The sequence below is a fragment of the Eulemur rufifrons genome, chromosome 2, assembly GCF_041146395.1.
Source record: "Eulemur rufifrons isolate Redbay chromosome 2, OSU_ERuf_1, whole genome shotgun sequence".
Lineage (NCBI taxonomy): Eukaryota > Metazoa > Chordata > Mammalia > Primates > Lemuridae > Eulemur > Eulemur rufifrons.
In genome coordinates, this window is record NC_090984.1 from 60593101 (window position 1) to 60608719 (window position 15619).

General features: G+C 53.8%; 2 protein-coding genes across 4 annotated transcripts; both read left to right on the forward strand.

Moving 5' to 3' along the window:
* Positions 1-7516: 7516 nt before the first annotated feature.
* On the forward strand, positions 7517-10115 carry IL25 (interleukin 25). The gene is made up of 2 exons (XM_069492687.1): positions 7517-7926; positions 9860-10115. The coding sequence occupies exons 1-2, from the start codon at positions 7517-7519 to the stop codon at positions 10113-10115; spliced, it is 666 nt and encodes a 221-aa protein (XP_069348788.1).
* Positions 10116-11333: 1218 nt separating this feature from the next.
* Positions 11334-13959, forward strand: CMTM5 (CKLF like MARVEL transmembrane domain containing 5). 3 transcript variants are annotated; one of them, XM_069463590.1, is made up of 5 exons: positions 11334-11591; positions 12560-12712; positions 13219-13311; positions 13497-13581; positions 13677-13959. In XM_069463590.1, the coding sequence occupies exons 1-5, from the start codon at positions 11466-11468 to the stop codon at positions 13688-13690; spliced, it is 471 nt and encodes a 156-aa protein (XP_069319691.1). In that variant the 5' UTR covers positions 11334-11465; the 3' UTR covers positions 13691-13959. The 3 variants fall into 3 exon arrangements, with proteins under 3 accessions (XP_069319691.1, XP_069319698.1, XP_069319706.1); XM_069463597.1 differs by lacking the exon at positions 13219-13311; XM_069463605.1 differs by lacking the exon at positions 12560-12712.
* Positions 13960-15619: the final 1660 nt, after the last annotated feature.

Sequence of the window (15619 nt, forward strand, 5' to 3'; positions counted from 1 at the left end):
CCCGGCCCCTCTCCCCGGCGCCTTCTTCCTGCGGACTTCGCTGCAGCCCTCGCGGTGGTCTGGTCCGCTCCCTCCCGGGAGCTTTCCTCTCCCCGCCACGCCCCCGCTCTCCCCCGCCGGCCCGCGCCTCTTTCTGCCTCCCTTTCATTAGCCCCACATCTGTCTTTCCCATGGGAGGGAGCGCGCTGCCTCCGCCTTGCCGGGGTCCTTAGCGAAGCCTCTCCGCCCCTTGGGGCTGCCTGTGCAGGGGTGGCAGGGTTAGGCGGGCGGTTCTTGTCGGGGACAGACCGGGAGCTTGGCGCTGGACGTGGATTTTGGCCCTGGCGGGAGAACCTGAAGCCTGAGCGTCTGGCCCCAGAGCTGCAGGCGGGCGGTTGTGCGGCCTCTTACACTCCCCTGCTAGTCTAGGCCTGTTGGCATCCGCAGCCTGGCTCACTTTTGCGGCCGTGAGGAGCAGAAGTGGGGACCGCAGGCACAAAAGGGTCTAGAACTCTTTCAGGAGCTGGGATCTGGCTACTCAGGAGTTTCAGCTGAAAGGACTGGGCTTTTAGGCCCCACACCTCCTCTGTCCCGTGTTACTCCTTAGTGTGTGCTGCCTCCCTCCAGCCACCCCACTTCCCTGGACCTTCCTTTTGGGGCACACATCAGGGCCTCTCAGGCTTGAGGGAAGCCTGCCGCCTTCCATTTTTAAGCTTCCTGATATTTAAAAAGCAAGATGCCAAACAGGATTGAAAAGCTGTAGTATATTTTCAGTGTTTACATTTAACAAATTAACACTTCAAACACATAAAATGGAGAATGAGTCTATGCATAACCTCATTTGCAGATAAGATCAGAAGTCTAATTTAAGCCTCTTTGTGAACCTGAGGCCTTGGACAGATTCCCGCCCCCTCTCCCCCCATTCCGCAGGCCCGCACCTCCAGGCATCTCTTAGAACAGTGAATGGGGCAGGGACATCTGCCCCAGCTCCTCCCACACCCTGTTGCCTGGGCACCCATGAAGAATGCTCTGCAGAGGGGAGGGGTGGAGCCTATGGGGTAGAATGGGGAGAGGTTCTAGGGTGAACATGGGGATGAATGGTGTTGGCTCTGGGCTTGGCGGTCAGTGGAGTGCAGATCTGGGCAAGGGGCTGGGAATCCTGAACAGACTCAGACTGCCCTAGGCTGGTAGAGGAACTTTTAAATTTCCAGGTACATCTGAAAGGAGAGCTCCCCCTTCCCAGCTCCAGTTTGGTCAGAGGTGGCCACTAGGAAGACTTTCCAGCCTCCTCCAGAACCCAGACCTGGGAGCCCTGGCTGCCTGGTACACAGACATTCAAGTAGGGGAGTGACTTTGTATGATCTCTGCCCCAGGGGACTGCCAAGAAAAATTGGGGCCCAAAGTTGAAGGTGAGCAGGGAACCCTGTCCCCAAAGATTAATGCTGTGACTGGCACAAGGGAAAATAGATGGAGGTCAGAAAAGGCTAAGCAGGAAAGAAGCTGCTAAGACCAAGCAAGATGGTGGCTTGGGAGATGGGCAGTGGGGCTTCCTGCCTGGGGAAATAAATTTTAGATGAGGGACAGCAGAGTACAAACCAGCTGGGAAATAAGACTGCGCTTCTGGAATGCCCAGGCATGGAATGGAGCCAGCCAGACTCAGGAGTGAGCACTGGTTTATTAGCTGCATGATCTTAGCCCAGTTATATAACATCTCTGAGTCTCAGTTCCTCATCTCTAACAGTGACTTTGGTGAGGAGTAAATGTGTATAGAATGCCTAGCACAATACTCTTCTTCCATGGTTTTTCCTCTTTACCTTGGCTCCCTCTAACTTATGCTTTCCTTTATTTTTATTTTTTTGAGACAGAGTCTCGCTCTGTCACCCCAGGGTAGAGTGCAGTGGCATCATTATAGCTCACAGCAACCTCAAACTCCTGGGTTCAAACGATTCTCCTTCCTCAGCCTTGTGAGTAGCTGGGATGACAGGCATGCACCACTACGCCTGGCTAATTTTTCTTTTATATTTATTTATTTAATTTTTTTTTAATTCAGCATATTATCGGGGTATGTTTAGGTTACATACATTGTCTTTGCCTCACCTGAATCAGAGCTTCAAGCGTGTCCATCTCCCAGACAGTGCGCATCACTCCCATTAGGTGTGTATGTACCCATCCCCTCCACCCTTCTCCCATCTGCCCGACACCCGATAAATGTTACTACTATATGTGCACATAAGTGTTGATAGTTAATACCAATTTGATGGTAAGTACATGTAGTGCTTGTTTTTCCATTCTTGTGATACTTCACTTAGTACAATAGGCTCCAGTTCTTTTTGTTGTAGAGAAGGGGTCTTGCTCTTGCTCAGGCTGTCTCGAACTCCTGACCTCAAGTGATCCTCCCACCTTGACCTCCCAGAGCTCTAGGATTACAGGCGTGAGTCACTGCCCAGCCAAACTTACGCTTTCCTGAAAGCTGAAAGTGTTTCTTGTTGAGGGCAAGAGAAGCTTTTCCCCTGTCCTTATACCCTCATCTCTGCCCTCTCCTTCACAAACAAAAGTTTAAGGTAATTCTGACTTGTCCAGGGAAAGCTCTAGGCTACAGGTAGGGTTGGAGAAAATCCAGGCTGGGTGGGTAGCTGAGATCCTGGGTGGGCGGCAGCCTCAGGCAGCCAGGCTCTCAAGGTTTGCCCTCGCCATATTCAGGGAATGGAAAAGAAGGAACCCTTCTTTCTGGCTTCCCAAGTCCCAGTCTTTTCTCTAATTCTTTCCCCTTCCCTGCAGGATCCAGCCAGCTGGTCTCTTCCTCACCCTACCTTGAGACTTCCTGGACCTCTTCTTGTTCCTCCTGCTACCCAAAACTTCTTGCATGCTCACTAATTCTTCAGTCCTCTCTTTGGACCCAAAGCATCCAGAATGCCTGGGTTCTAATCCTGGTTCCAACACTAGGTAGTGACCTTGGCAAGCTACGTGACCTCTTGGAGCTTCTGGTTCCTTGTTTGTAAAGTGGGGGTAATAAAGGAACCTATAGCGTCAGCTTGTTATGAGGACTAAGAGCATCCTGAGAACAGTGTCTGGCCCGTGATGTATACATGTTGGACAAAAGCAACTATTATTGTTATTTGGTGCCAGCCCTGAGAGGGTACCAGAATGTCAAGGACCTAGAGCCTAGAGCCTGCCTTTGAGAAACTCAGATCATGTAACTCATGCTTGAATCCAGTCAGTACCTTCCCACTGACCTTGGAATAAAATCCAAATGTTCCACCATAGCCTGTAAGACCCTGTGTGATCTGGTCCCTGCCTACCTTTTCCACCTCATCTCATCCCACTCTCCCCATTATCCCCTGTTTTCCAACCACACCGTCATACTTTCTGTTTCTCAAATATGCCATGCTCTTTCCCACCTCTAGGGCTCTGCATGTCTTGCCCCCTCTGCCTAGGCCACTCTTCGCCCAGACCCTTGTCATCATTATGTCAAATACTGCGTCCTCAGAAAGGCCTTCCCTCATTCACCACATTAAACCCTCCCCCCAGCCCTGGAACTCCCTGCCGCCCCTATCTCATAATGCTGTTTCATTTTCTTCATAGCACTTATTATTACCAGAAATTATCTTGTTTCCTTGTTTATCATCTGTCTCCTCCGAAAATGTAAACTTCATGAGGCTTACCTTATCTGGTTTGTCCTCCTCTGCATTCCTTGCATTTATAATAGTGCCTGGCATATAGTAGGTGCTCAAAAAACATGTGGTGAGCAGATGAATGAACAAGGACAGCCATGACTATAGGACAAAGCTGAGTAAACTGAAGGCTCCATGGGGAGACACCAGCCCTGGGCTGGGTGTAGGGGGTTGCTGGGCTCTTTGTCCTGCTAACTCTGATTCTTCACGTGTCTCCCAGGCCAGACTGGGTTCTCCCTGAAGGCATGCTCCTGAGGCTATACTCCTAAGCATTTTTGTAGCTAAACCATTATCACCTACCAATCAGAAAAGGGGAGCAATGTTCTGGAGGCCTCTATCTGTGCCAGGTGTTCATCCTTTAGGTGCTGGATCATAGGGAAGTGTGGTAGGAGGGTGTCCCAAAGCTGAGAGCAGCATCTACTTATGAGCAGATGCAGAAGTACTTCAACATTTTAACATCAGTGCCCCAGCCTTGCTTAAGGTGAGCACAGGTGAGCTTCAATAGACCCTGCTGAGGCCTGTGGATCCAGCACTATTTCAGGAGCTAAGGTCCAGAGCAGCTAATCTGGTTGGTGCCTTTGTGGCCATTCAGGCCAATGTTCCCCCCGACCCCCACCCGCCCAAGGACAGGAGGGAGGACCAAGGTCAAGCAAGAGCTGGTCACTGGCGGGGCCAAGACTTCAAGGTAGCAGACGAGGACTTGAATATCCTTCTGAGAAAGGGCAGGACAGCCATATTCTAACTTCCTGCAAGCCCCAACAGCCTTTCCAAGCCGAGGTGGCAGGTATATTCCAACACATCTTCCCTGACCTTCCTGGTAGGTGCTGACCTCTTTTCTCAGGGGCACGGGGATAGGAATCCCACAAGCCCTCTTTGGCTGCCAAGTCAGGCCCAGGCAGATGGGGACGTGCTGGGAGGGGACCCTTGATGTGAGGGGTGTGTGAACTTTCCTTTGCTCCTGCCTCCTGCATTTTCCCCATTGCCACCCCCATATCCCCACACCTCCTGGGATTCCCTGGAAGCTGAGATGACTCAGGGATTCCAAAACAAGTCACCCCAAGAGGGAAACCCTCTGGAAAATGTTTATCATGACAGGGAGTCACCCTAAGGAGTCCCACAGAGCTGCTACCGAGATAAGGGCAGTGGCTGAGCAAATGGGTGTGGGGTGGGGGCACGTGGCTCAGAGCACAGGTTCCCGGGTCAGGCCCAGGCATCATAGGGTGGGTTGAGCCAACCCTGGGGGAGACTGTGTGTTTGGGGGCCATTCCCTCTGCCTCAGGGTGATACCCCAAAGGCCTCTCCTGAAGGGCAATGTCCCTGGTAGCCTAGCTGTGTCCTCTCTGCAGTGTCAGCAAGTGAGACAAGTAGCTGGAATCATTTCTAGCTCCTCTGAGCACCCCCGCCTGGACAGTGGCCAGGATAGGACCTCTGGGCTAAGGTTTACTGCTTCCTTAGCCCTGCAGTTCTCCTTGGTGTGGGGAGACCCATAGGCATCCAGTTCTTCTAAAGCAGAACTGCCCCCTAAGAGCCTGTCTTGGGGCTAGGGGTTGCTCAGGAACACCAGAAGCCACCCAGAGGCCATGTGCCAGACCAAAGGCTGGGGAACAGAAAGCTGGAGAGTGAATCCCAGCCAGCAGGGCTGAATGCCCTGTGGCCTTGGGCAGGTGCAGGTGAGACCTGTTCTAGCCCAAGCCCAGGTGAGTAGGAAAGCATCCCCTGTGGGAGCTCCCCGTCCATTCATAGCCAACTGGGGATGGGCATAGTGTGGCCCTGTACCAGGAGCTTAGATTTGGAGTTGGTCAGGGCTGGAACGGAAAGCCAGCTTAGCCTCTTTTTAACTGTGTGACCTTGGGGAGGTTACTAAGTTTCACTGGGTTTTAGTTTCTTCATTGGTAATATGGGAATAATAGCTTCCATGTCATGGTTTTATTGTAAGGATAAAATGAGATGAAGAATGTCTGGGGCCTACCACCATGCCTGGCACAAGTGAATGCACAGGAGATGAGACCGGTGGTATCTGGAAGGGGGAGGAAGTCTGGGAACACGGGGCAGAGGGGGCCAGTGGCAGTGGGGTGATGATACTGGTCATATTGCTCTTCCTAAGCGCCCTGCTCTCCCAGCCATCACCCCCGCAAGCCTCCTAAGACTCATCAGAGCAGCTTCTCCCAATTCTCCAGAATGGCCTCTGACGTCATCACTCTTTTCCTTTGGGGCTGCTTTGCCTTAAAGCATTTCAAATTTGAAGGAGTACCTCTTGCTCTACAGTTTATTTCTGGCTCCCTTTGTTTATTTCCTGAGTCCTTGGTTACTACAGGAGTATTTTCTAAGGGAAAGCACATGCAAATCAGGAAGCATCATTCTAGAGACGAGGGGTAGGGAATGAGGGGGTGCTAGGCAGGCAGGAAGAGAAAGGCCTGGAGAGGTGTGAGCTCTGGCCTGCTCTCAGCACCGTGCCCACAAGCACGTTGGACCCCGGCTGACCTGTGTCTTCCAGGTCAGGCCTAGCTCCAGGCCTCTCTGGGGCACCTGTACTCCCTCCTGGCTGACAGTGGCCCATGTTGCTGGGGGTGCTGGGGCTGAGTGGACTCACCCATGGCATGAGAGCAACAGCTATGTCTGCCATCGACCATGTTCCCAAGGCCCTGTGAGCGGGGGTGGGGGTAGGTTTGTCCATGGAACTGAGACCTCCCCTGGGTCTTAGGTGAGGCTGTTGCAGTGTCCCTCCTCTTCCTTGCTTCACCTTCTCATTTGTGCAATGGGAACAGTCACCCACAGCTTCTTCCATCAGACCTTGCCCATTTAGCCAACAAACTCATGGAACCAGGGCCTTCCTGGCAGTCCTGTGGGGTGAGGCCTGCCTCCCTATCCCAAGGAGGAGGTCAGGGAGAGTGTGGCGATGGGGCTGGGGGCAGCGACTAGAGAGGGCAGGGAGAAGTGGGAGAGTGGGGTAGGGACAATGGGGGGGAAGTTACGCATGATGGGCATCATGGGAGTTGGGGTCATCGAAGTTGGGGAAGAGGTCAGAGAACAAAAGGGGATGGGGGTCCAAGGAGACCAAGGGAGAGGGAAGTGCTCACCAAGGTGGGTGATCAGGAGGACATCTGAGAAGAAGGGAAATCGTGGAGACCAGACCCTGGGTGGGAGCAGCAGAGGTCATGGAAATGAGGCCTCCAGGCCAGAAGATATTGCCTAATTTTGAGTACCAAACCAGCTAGGGAAATTCCCATAATGACAGTTCACAAGAACAGAGAATAGCGGAACACTATTGCTTTGACCCCACACTGGAAAAGTGCAAAGAGCAAAGTTTATCCAATCAGCTATCAGGCTTATAATGATGCTCACTGCATTTTAAGCAGCTTTTGGAAATACTTTTAGGTTTTTTCATTTTTTTATTTCAGAATATTATGGGGGTACAAATGTTTAGATTACATATATTGCCTTTGTCCTGCCCAAGTCAAAGCTACAAGTGTTCCCATCCCCCAAACAGTGCACACTGCACCCATTAGGTGTGACTATACCCATCCCCTTCCCACCTGCCCGACACCCAATGAATGTTACTTCCATATGTGCACATAAGTGTTTATCAATTAGTACCAATTTGATGGTGAGCACGTTCAGTTTTGTTTTTTGTTTTTCTTAAATCTCAAGTCACTCCCTCCAAAAGATAGTGGAAATAAATTTGAATAAACAAAACAGGTTAGCCGAAAATAAAACCAGGACTCCTAACCTGCTCCAGTCAGCCTGCTTCCAGAAGGCCTGCTGGTTGGTTCCACACCTGTGGCTGAGTGAGCAGCATCAGCATGTACCAGGTAAGTGAACAAGGGGTGGGCAGAGTAGAGCGCCTGCTGAGAGGGAAAGGAGCAGAGATGTTGCTGAGGGTGGAGGGAGGCCAGGCTCCTGGGTTTGGAGCTGGGAGCCAGGTGGAGCTGGAAACCAGTATCTCAGAAAGCAGCTGGTGCAGGGTTTGGGTGGGAAGGGGACCTGGATTAGGTGGGAGCAGGTCTCTCACTGGCCTTTTCCTACAGGTGGCTGCATTCTTGGCAATGGTCATGGGAACCCACACTCTCGGTTCCCATGAAGGACTCCAGAAAGACTGCAGCCATTGGCCCAGCTGCTGCCCCAGGAAAGGGCAGGAGTCCACTGAGGAATGGCTGAAGTGGAGCACTGTGCTCATGACTCCCCCAGAACCAGCTAGCCTCGCCCCCCACCCAGAATCCTGCAGGTCCAGTGAAGATGGACCCCTCAACAGCAGGGCCATTTCCCCCTGGAGATATGAGTGAGTCTGCTGTCCCTTCCCGAATGCCTGCAGGAGCTACCCTATGTGTGCTGGTCAGAGTATGTGTGAGGACAAGGGAGTTCCATCCAATTCCAGCCTCCCTTCCCTTTTTAATCTCAAAGAGGCCATAAATGTTTGGGACTTAGACAAGGCCTGGATTTGAGTCCTAGCTCTGACTCTCATTGGGTGACCTTGAGCCAATTACTCAAGTTTTTGAAGCTCCAGCTTTCTTTTTTTGTCATCTGTAAAACTATGTAATATCCCATAGGCTAATGTGCAGATCAAGTGATATAATGTATATAAAAGTCCGTACTTATGCGGTTTCTCTCCTTTTCTTTTTTAAAAATCCCTATAATGGCCCGTGCTTTTCTAACAAAAATATCAGAGAATAATGGCACGATACAGGCATGAAGCATCCCAATATCAAGTGGTATTGCCCTGGGCCATGGATGGGTTACAAATATTCTAAGGAGTAAAACCCTCAATTCTAGGGCCTTAGGGGTTTCAAACATTTTTCTTCTTCTGTCCTGCGTGCGTTCTCACCAGGTGTCTGCATTCCCACTCCCTATAAGTCTTAGCCTTGGCTTTGGGGATGGAGAAGTTCAGTGGAGCAGGGAGGGTGTCAGCTTTAATTGAGGTTAGATCTAGGGTGGACACTACAGGTCACAATGCTCTGGAGTGGTCTCCGAAGGCTGACTGTTTCCTGGGCCAAATCCAATGGTGTGGGAACCTCCTAAGGGGACGGTTGAGATGGTTGACTCAGCTTTGATCCAGACTCCTCGTTAGGAGACTATGAATCTCTGACAGCCACTCAGCTGGGTTTCCCCAAAGTATGTTCTGTGCAACCCTCATCCCACAAGCTGCTCCTCAGGCAAAGTGATGATGTCAAGTAAGTTTGAGAAAGGCTACTGCAGTCCCTACTCCTTGGAGATTCAGAATGCCTTCCATACATTCCAGTCTGCAAGAAGTCTGTAGAAAAGAAACTGTTAAACTCTTTCCCAAACTCATTTGACCACCCAACCCCTTTCTTGTGGGGAATTTATTAGGGAACCCACTTTGGGAAATGCCGTGCTAGCTGAACCCCTGCGTGCCAGGGCTTGTCTGTATGCAGAATGGTTCTATAACCTGCAGGCTGTTTCCTGCTAGACTACTGCAGTCCCAGATCTTTGGAAGGTCTACTTTTCAGAGGTTTTCAAGTCGTTTTCTTTTTTTCTTTTTGGCCATGAAATCCTTTCAGAATAAGTAAAGAAGCCTTCCTGTGCATTCTTATAATTTATTTATTAAAAAAATTTTTTTTATAACATAGAAATGGGGTTCTCACTATGTTGTGATCTTTCTGCCAGGCCCTTCCAAGGTGCTGGGATTACCGGTGTGAGCCAGCGCGCCTGGCCACCCATGCACTCTCAAGTGTGGTTGTAACATGTACTTGGACAGCGTCTGGAAGGATGTGCAGGAAAGGGTTGATGATGGCTCCCTCTGGGGAGTGCAACTGGTGGGACAGACTGTTAGTTTTCACTTCATACTCTTTTACACTTAGATGTCAGAGTAGTTTTTACTCTTGCAAAATAATAGCAATGATAGTATTGCCATCTAAACTTCATAATTACAACAAGAAACCTCATGCTAGAGCCCAGTGTCTGTATCAGACAGAAGCACTGCTGGTCTGCTGAGCCTGTCCCTCTTCCCTGCCTTCCTAAAGGTCCGGGGTTCAGTTGGAAAGTCACTCTTCTGCCCCCTACCCTCATTTGCAGTTGGGGAAAATCAATCCAGAGGTGGGGAGGTGACTTGTTCAAAGTTACACAGCAAGTGGCTGCCAGAGCTGAGACAAAGAAGCCAGGCCCCGCAGCCTTCCTCTGGCATCCCCATCCCACCCACCCGGCCCTCTCTCCTCCTGGCCCATCCCTGCAGGGCCTGACAAGTGCCACCTCCACAGGTTGGACAGGGACTTGAACCGGTTCCCCCAGGACCTGTACCACGCCCGTTGCCTGTGCCCACACTGCGTCAGCCTCCAGACGGGCTCCCACATGGATCCCCTGGGCAACTCGGAGCTGCTGTACCACAACCAGACCGTCTTCTACCGGCGGCCGTGCCGTGGTGCGCAGGAGGCCCACAGAGGCTACTGCCTGGAGCGCAGGCTCTACCATGTCTCCTTGGCTTGCGTGTGTGTGCGGCCCCGTGTGATGGCCTAGTTGTGCCTGCCTGAGGCTGGTCCCCTGTTGGGAAGACTGGAGCCAGCTGTACCATGACCTGCCACGGTGCGCCAGGACACTCGAATACTCTGCCCTTGCAAAGTGCCACCTGGAGCAGCTGGAAACTGGAACAGGATGGGGGGCTTTGGAGGCAACCGCACTTTTATATTTTTTGGAAGCACTTTTTAAAGGGAGCAGCCGCTGCTTAGGGCTGCTGGAAGCTGGTGTCTTGGCATTTCCTCTCAGGGAAGGTTTTCCAAGCTCTGCCCATTTCTTGAGGCCGCCACTCCTGTATCTTTTCCTCCTCATGCCCTGGCCCAGCACAAGCACTTTCTTGATGTTTTCTCTTTGCCCGTGCAGAGTCCTTTTTATTTGTTCATTCATTTGTTCATTCATTCATCAGACACCCAGTGAGCATCCACCTTGGGCACGTTCTGGTGTAGTTACTAGTCTTTTGACATGGATAATCCTGAGGAAGAAGCTGTTATTGAACATGGAGTGATTTATCCAAATAAATATCTGTATTTAAAAACACCTAACCTGTCCCTGGCATCCACGGTGCCAGAACATCTTGTGGTCTCCCAGCCCGTCCCTTCTGCTCCCCACCGTCAGCCCTCACCTTCTGCCCACCCTGCCAGCTCTCTCTGCCCTCCGGAGTTTCCGCTGAGCCTCCCATTCCCTCCCCTCTCTGGCTCCCTGGCCCACCCCGAACACCAGGGTGGGGGCCAGGCCAGCTCCTGGCATGCTGGAGAGACAGAGGCCCATTGAGGCACTGCTGCGGGCACACAGCGCCCCCTTGTCCCCCCAACAATCCGCCTTTGTCCTCTGGTTCTGGCTGCTGTAGCTTGGTCCTGGGGGTGCTGCCTGGGCCAGGCTCCAGCTCCCATCCTCCCCAAAGGGAAAGGGGAAAAGGACTGGCCAAGGAAGAGGGTTAAGGTTAGTGGGGAGGGACATAAAATTCTTCAGACTTAGGTCCCTGGGGGTTCCCAGTCCTGCTCCAGTTCCTCGGCTCACCTCCCAGCTCCTCCTGGTTTCTGTTCGGACCTCCTCGGCCTTTCCCCCTTCCTTCTCCCCTTCTCCAGATGGAGTTGGGCTCCGAGTGAGGGGAGGGGTTAGCCCCTCCTCCCCGCTTCCCCACCCCACGTGCCTCCTAGGGGGCCGAGCAGCGGCAGCAGAGGGCTCCGGGCAGCTGGGTGAAGGCCCCCCCAGTGGCCACAGGCAGGCCTCCCTGCTTCACTTTCAGGTTTCTTGAAGTGCCCTCTCTCTCCTGTCTGCTTCCCCATCCTGCCAGGTTTCTGTTTCCCTTCCTGGGCTGGTGGCAGTGGGGGGCCGTGTGGTGGGCCCTACGAGATGCTCAGTGCTTGGGATCGACGGGACCGCCCCCCTGAGGAGCGGGCAGCTGCAGAGCTCCGGGGCTTCGCCATGGACAAGACCTTCCTCTCCTCCCTCAAAGGCATCCTGCTGGAAACCGAGCTGGTAACAGCTGCCTCCCCGACCTGGTGCCTCTGTCTCCCTGTTCCTGGCTCACCTCTCAGCGGTCCCCCTCCCCAGGCTTTCCGGACACCTCTCCTGTCCCCAGCTGCCCCTTCCTTGTCTACTGTTCTGCCTTCTTGCTGCCTCTCCATCCGGAGGCAGTTAAGGCAGATTTCAGCTGCAGCAGGAAAGACTGAGGTTAGACTAGATAAAAGGACAGCTTTCTGGGACAATGAGGGAGTGTGCAACATAGGGATGGGACAGGGGTAACACCAGCCTGTCTTTCTCTGGCCTCTAAGATGGCCACTTTTTGCCATGTCCAAGAAGTCCAACTATCGAACAGGGCAGAATTCCCGTAGCTGCGCTTGATCTGTTGCCTGCTGCCCATGGACATCTATTCTCAGGAAAGGCTCTTCCCTGGTTACTTAGCAAGACCACAGTGCAAAGTCAAGGCCTCTGCATATATGCCATCCTATAGCGCCAGAACTGAAGGGACCCCCAGAGTCCACTGTGCAGCATCTGCCTTCTGAGCCTTTTCTCTGGGTGTGGAGTCAAAGCTCTGATCCTTGTCAGAGGAGTTTTAGGCGTCTGGGAGTGGGAAGCATTACGGGCAGGGGGTGCCTCCTGGGGGCAGGGCCCTGTGGCCAGGGGCTGGCCTTCACAATGTACTCTGTGCTCCTGGGAGACGCCATCGAATAGTGCCTCCTGCAGCCGTGCAGCTTGGCCAGACTGCTGGGGTTGCTGGGATGCCTGCGGGGCACAGTGGGAGGCTGGGGACTGCCCTTGATGGCCAAATACCCTGCAATGGTGGCTCCTGACACCAGGGATGGGGAGACATGCCAGAGCTCTTCCTTCCCCTCTCTAAGGACAGGTGGGTGCCAGTCTGGGGCAGCTCTCAAGGAGGGGAAGGCAAAGGCCTGGCACGTGCCTGTGTCCCCTCCCTGGCAAGCTCCACATGCTTGGTCCTGCAGGCCCTGACCTTCATCATCTTCATCTGCTTCACGGCCTCTATCTCTGCCTACATGGCCGCAGCGCTGCTGGAGTTCTTCATCACGCTCGCCTTTCTCTTCCTCTACGCCACCCAGTACTACCAGCGCTTCGACCGGCTTAACTGGCCCTGTCTGGTGAGGAACCCTGACTCCCAGCCTGCTTCGGTCCCTTCCTTCTCTGAGTGCTGAGTTTTCCTTTCCTCTCCCAGCTTTCCACAGTCTCCACACCCAGCTGGGCTTTGCCCCACATTGGTTTCACAGCTGTGGGGTTACTGACAACGAGGAGGACACAACCCTTAGATTTGCTCCCCCAACTCACCAAAGGTGCAGCCCCAGCCCTGGCCCAGGCCTCTTGGCTGGTGTGCTCCAGCCTCTGCTCCTGGGCTCCAGACACTGTGCCTGCTCAGCCCACCCCAACCCCTGGCTTCTCGTCCTGGTTGTTCTCGATTCATCTGCTTCTGTTCCCTGGGTGGCAGTATGAGCTCGCTCTCTCTCGAAAGTGCTTTCTGTTGTGTCCGGGGATATCCTCCCGTAGGAGTTCAGAATGCCTGAGGGTCAGGCCGCTGACTAGCCTGTGAGACCTCAGGGTGATGCACCCCTGCCTTCTGAGGTCCCTTTAACCCTGCACCCCTGGCCCCCAGGACTTCCTCCGCTGTGTCAGCGCCATCATCATCTTCCTGGTGGTCTCCTTTGCAGCCGTGACCTCCCGGGATGGAGCTGCCATTGCTGCTTTTGTGAGTTCAGCCCTGCAGGGCTCTTCAGCCCCTCAGGACCTTTGGCTGGTGCTTACACACTGTGTCAACAGCCAAAGCCAGAGCCTGGGCTTTGGTTGCATCTCACCCATACCACCCACCTCCCTCTCCCTTAATCCATTGGCTCAGTAGCCTCTGTTATGCCATCCCCGCTCCTACTCCCACAGGTTTTTGGCATCATCCTGGTTTCAGTGTTTGCCTATGATGCCTTCAGGATCTACCGGACCGAGATGGCACCCAGGGCCACCCAAGGTGAGTGCCTGTGCTCTGAGGAGAGGAGATGCCCCCCCCCCCCACCCCAGCTAACTCATCCTGACATGTTTCCCTGCCTGGCTCCATCTTCACAGGGGACCAGCAGTGACCCTGGGGCTACCTGTATCCCAGGCCCAGCCAAGGGAGACTGTGGAGCCCAGACACGTCTCCTTTGGATTCACTAGTCCCCTCCCCACCGTCCCCCACCCAGGCCTACAGAGATGTCTGGCCTGAGAAGTCACTGGGGACCTGTCTGTGGAGCCTGGTGCTCTGGCATCTGCTTCCTGCTGAAGCTCTGGCCAGAGGAGGGGGACTTACGGGATAGGGGGAGAAAGCTGGGCCCCTAAGTCATGCCCAGATTAAAAGATTCAAATCCTACTGGTGAGCCTTTTTCTTCTCCAGAAATTAGGCAGATCAGGATGCCAAGGAGTATTCAGGAAAATGTTGCTGGAGCAGGTCGTGAGCTCCTTCTGGGACCGGGTCTGAGCAGTGAGGAGGTGGGGGCTAGCCTGAAGAAGCGGAAGGCACTCTCCAACACAAAACTTCCATGCTACCATGCCGTAGGTGAGGCCACTTTGTGGTGTGCCTGGTAGCTGGGCACCCAGAGTTCTGTATCTGAGAAGGCACAAGCCTTCTTGATGTGAGCGCCCACCCGCCATACCTGGTCACACAGATTAGGGGGGCCGAGGAGAGGTGCTCGCCCGGGGCGTGTGTAGAGTCCCCTCTTGTGGTGTGGGGAGGACGTGGCCTGCAGGATGTGTGGCCTGCAGGTTGGAGGGAAAGAGCAGCCAGGTGTGGTGGTTCACGCCTATAATCCCAGCATTTTGGGAGGCCAAGGTGGGAGGTTTGCTTGAGACTAGAAGTTCGAGAACAAAATGTTGACTCTGGAAAAGCTCTTAGATATCAGCTGGCTCAATGCCCTGAGGTCCAGCCAGGGGAAGTGACTCTCTTACTTGTGACAGAGCTAGGGCTAGAATCCAGCTCTCCTGACACCTGAACAGGTGTTCTGGATACTGTAGTGAGTGCCCTCGTAACTCAGAAAAAATTGGCCAGCCGCATTGGCAGCTCTCTCCACTGGAGGACGCACCTTCCCAGCTTGCCAGCTCCTCAGCACACACATCCTGAGGGCCTCCCGTGCACAGACCCTGTGCAGGGCACCAGGGGTTCAGAGGTGACAGGTGGGCCTGTTCTTGAGCACTCATAGACTGGAAGAGAGACAAGCTGGTGAAGGGCTCTCCACGATGAATGCTATGGGAGGGCTCAGCTCCAGGGGAGTTTGGAGCGGGCACTGCTGCAGCCCGGGCATCAGTCCTATGTGGCCCACAACAGTCCAGTGCAGCCAAGACACCCTGCTGAGCCTGAGTGGCCCAGCCTGGCCTGGCTCAGCAGCTCCATCCAAGCTGACCTGCTGTCTCCTCTCTCTAATGTGGACGTGCTCCTGCCCCGAAACACAATCCTTCTTCCTCTGGGGTGCTCCTTCCAGTGGCAGGCCCCAGCTCCCAAGTCCTGCCTGAACCCTAGATCTGGAACTCTGGTGGTGGTGCTCTGCTGCCCTTGGTGGTGGCCACTCCTCTCTCGGTCTGACTTTTCCTGCCTCCTGCTTCTTGCTTCCTATCTTCCTGTCCTTGTGTCCTGGCTCCCCATCAGGGCTGGAAGCCTCTGCTTGGCTAGAACAAGCCAGATTTTGTGTTTCTCTGATGTCCACTCACAGGCCTCAGGGCCTTAGGCACAATCCATTCTCAAGATTAGTTGACTGACCTTGGGGGGTTGGGGGTGGACGAAGCTTGGGGAGTCGGGGAGATGGGGTGCCAGGTGAAGGGATGAGCCTGGCTGCAAGGCCCAGTGGGGAGTGGGGTCAGACCAGAGTGGGGTCAGGACCAGGCCTGTCCCCTGAGCGGCTGTGTGTCGTGGGCCAGACCATCCCTGGTAGGAGCTCAGAGAGAGCAGAAATGCAGTGTGTGGTGTGTACCTGTACACATACCTGTGTTTGTCTGCAGGTGTGAGAGCCAAAATGGGACGAGCAATGCCCTGGGTTGAT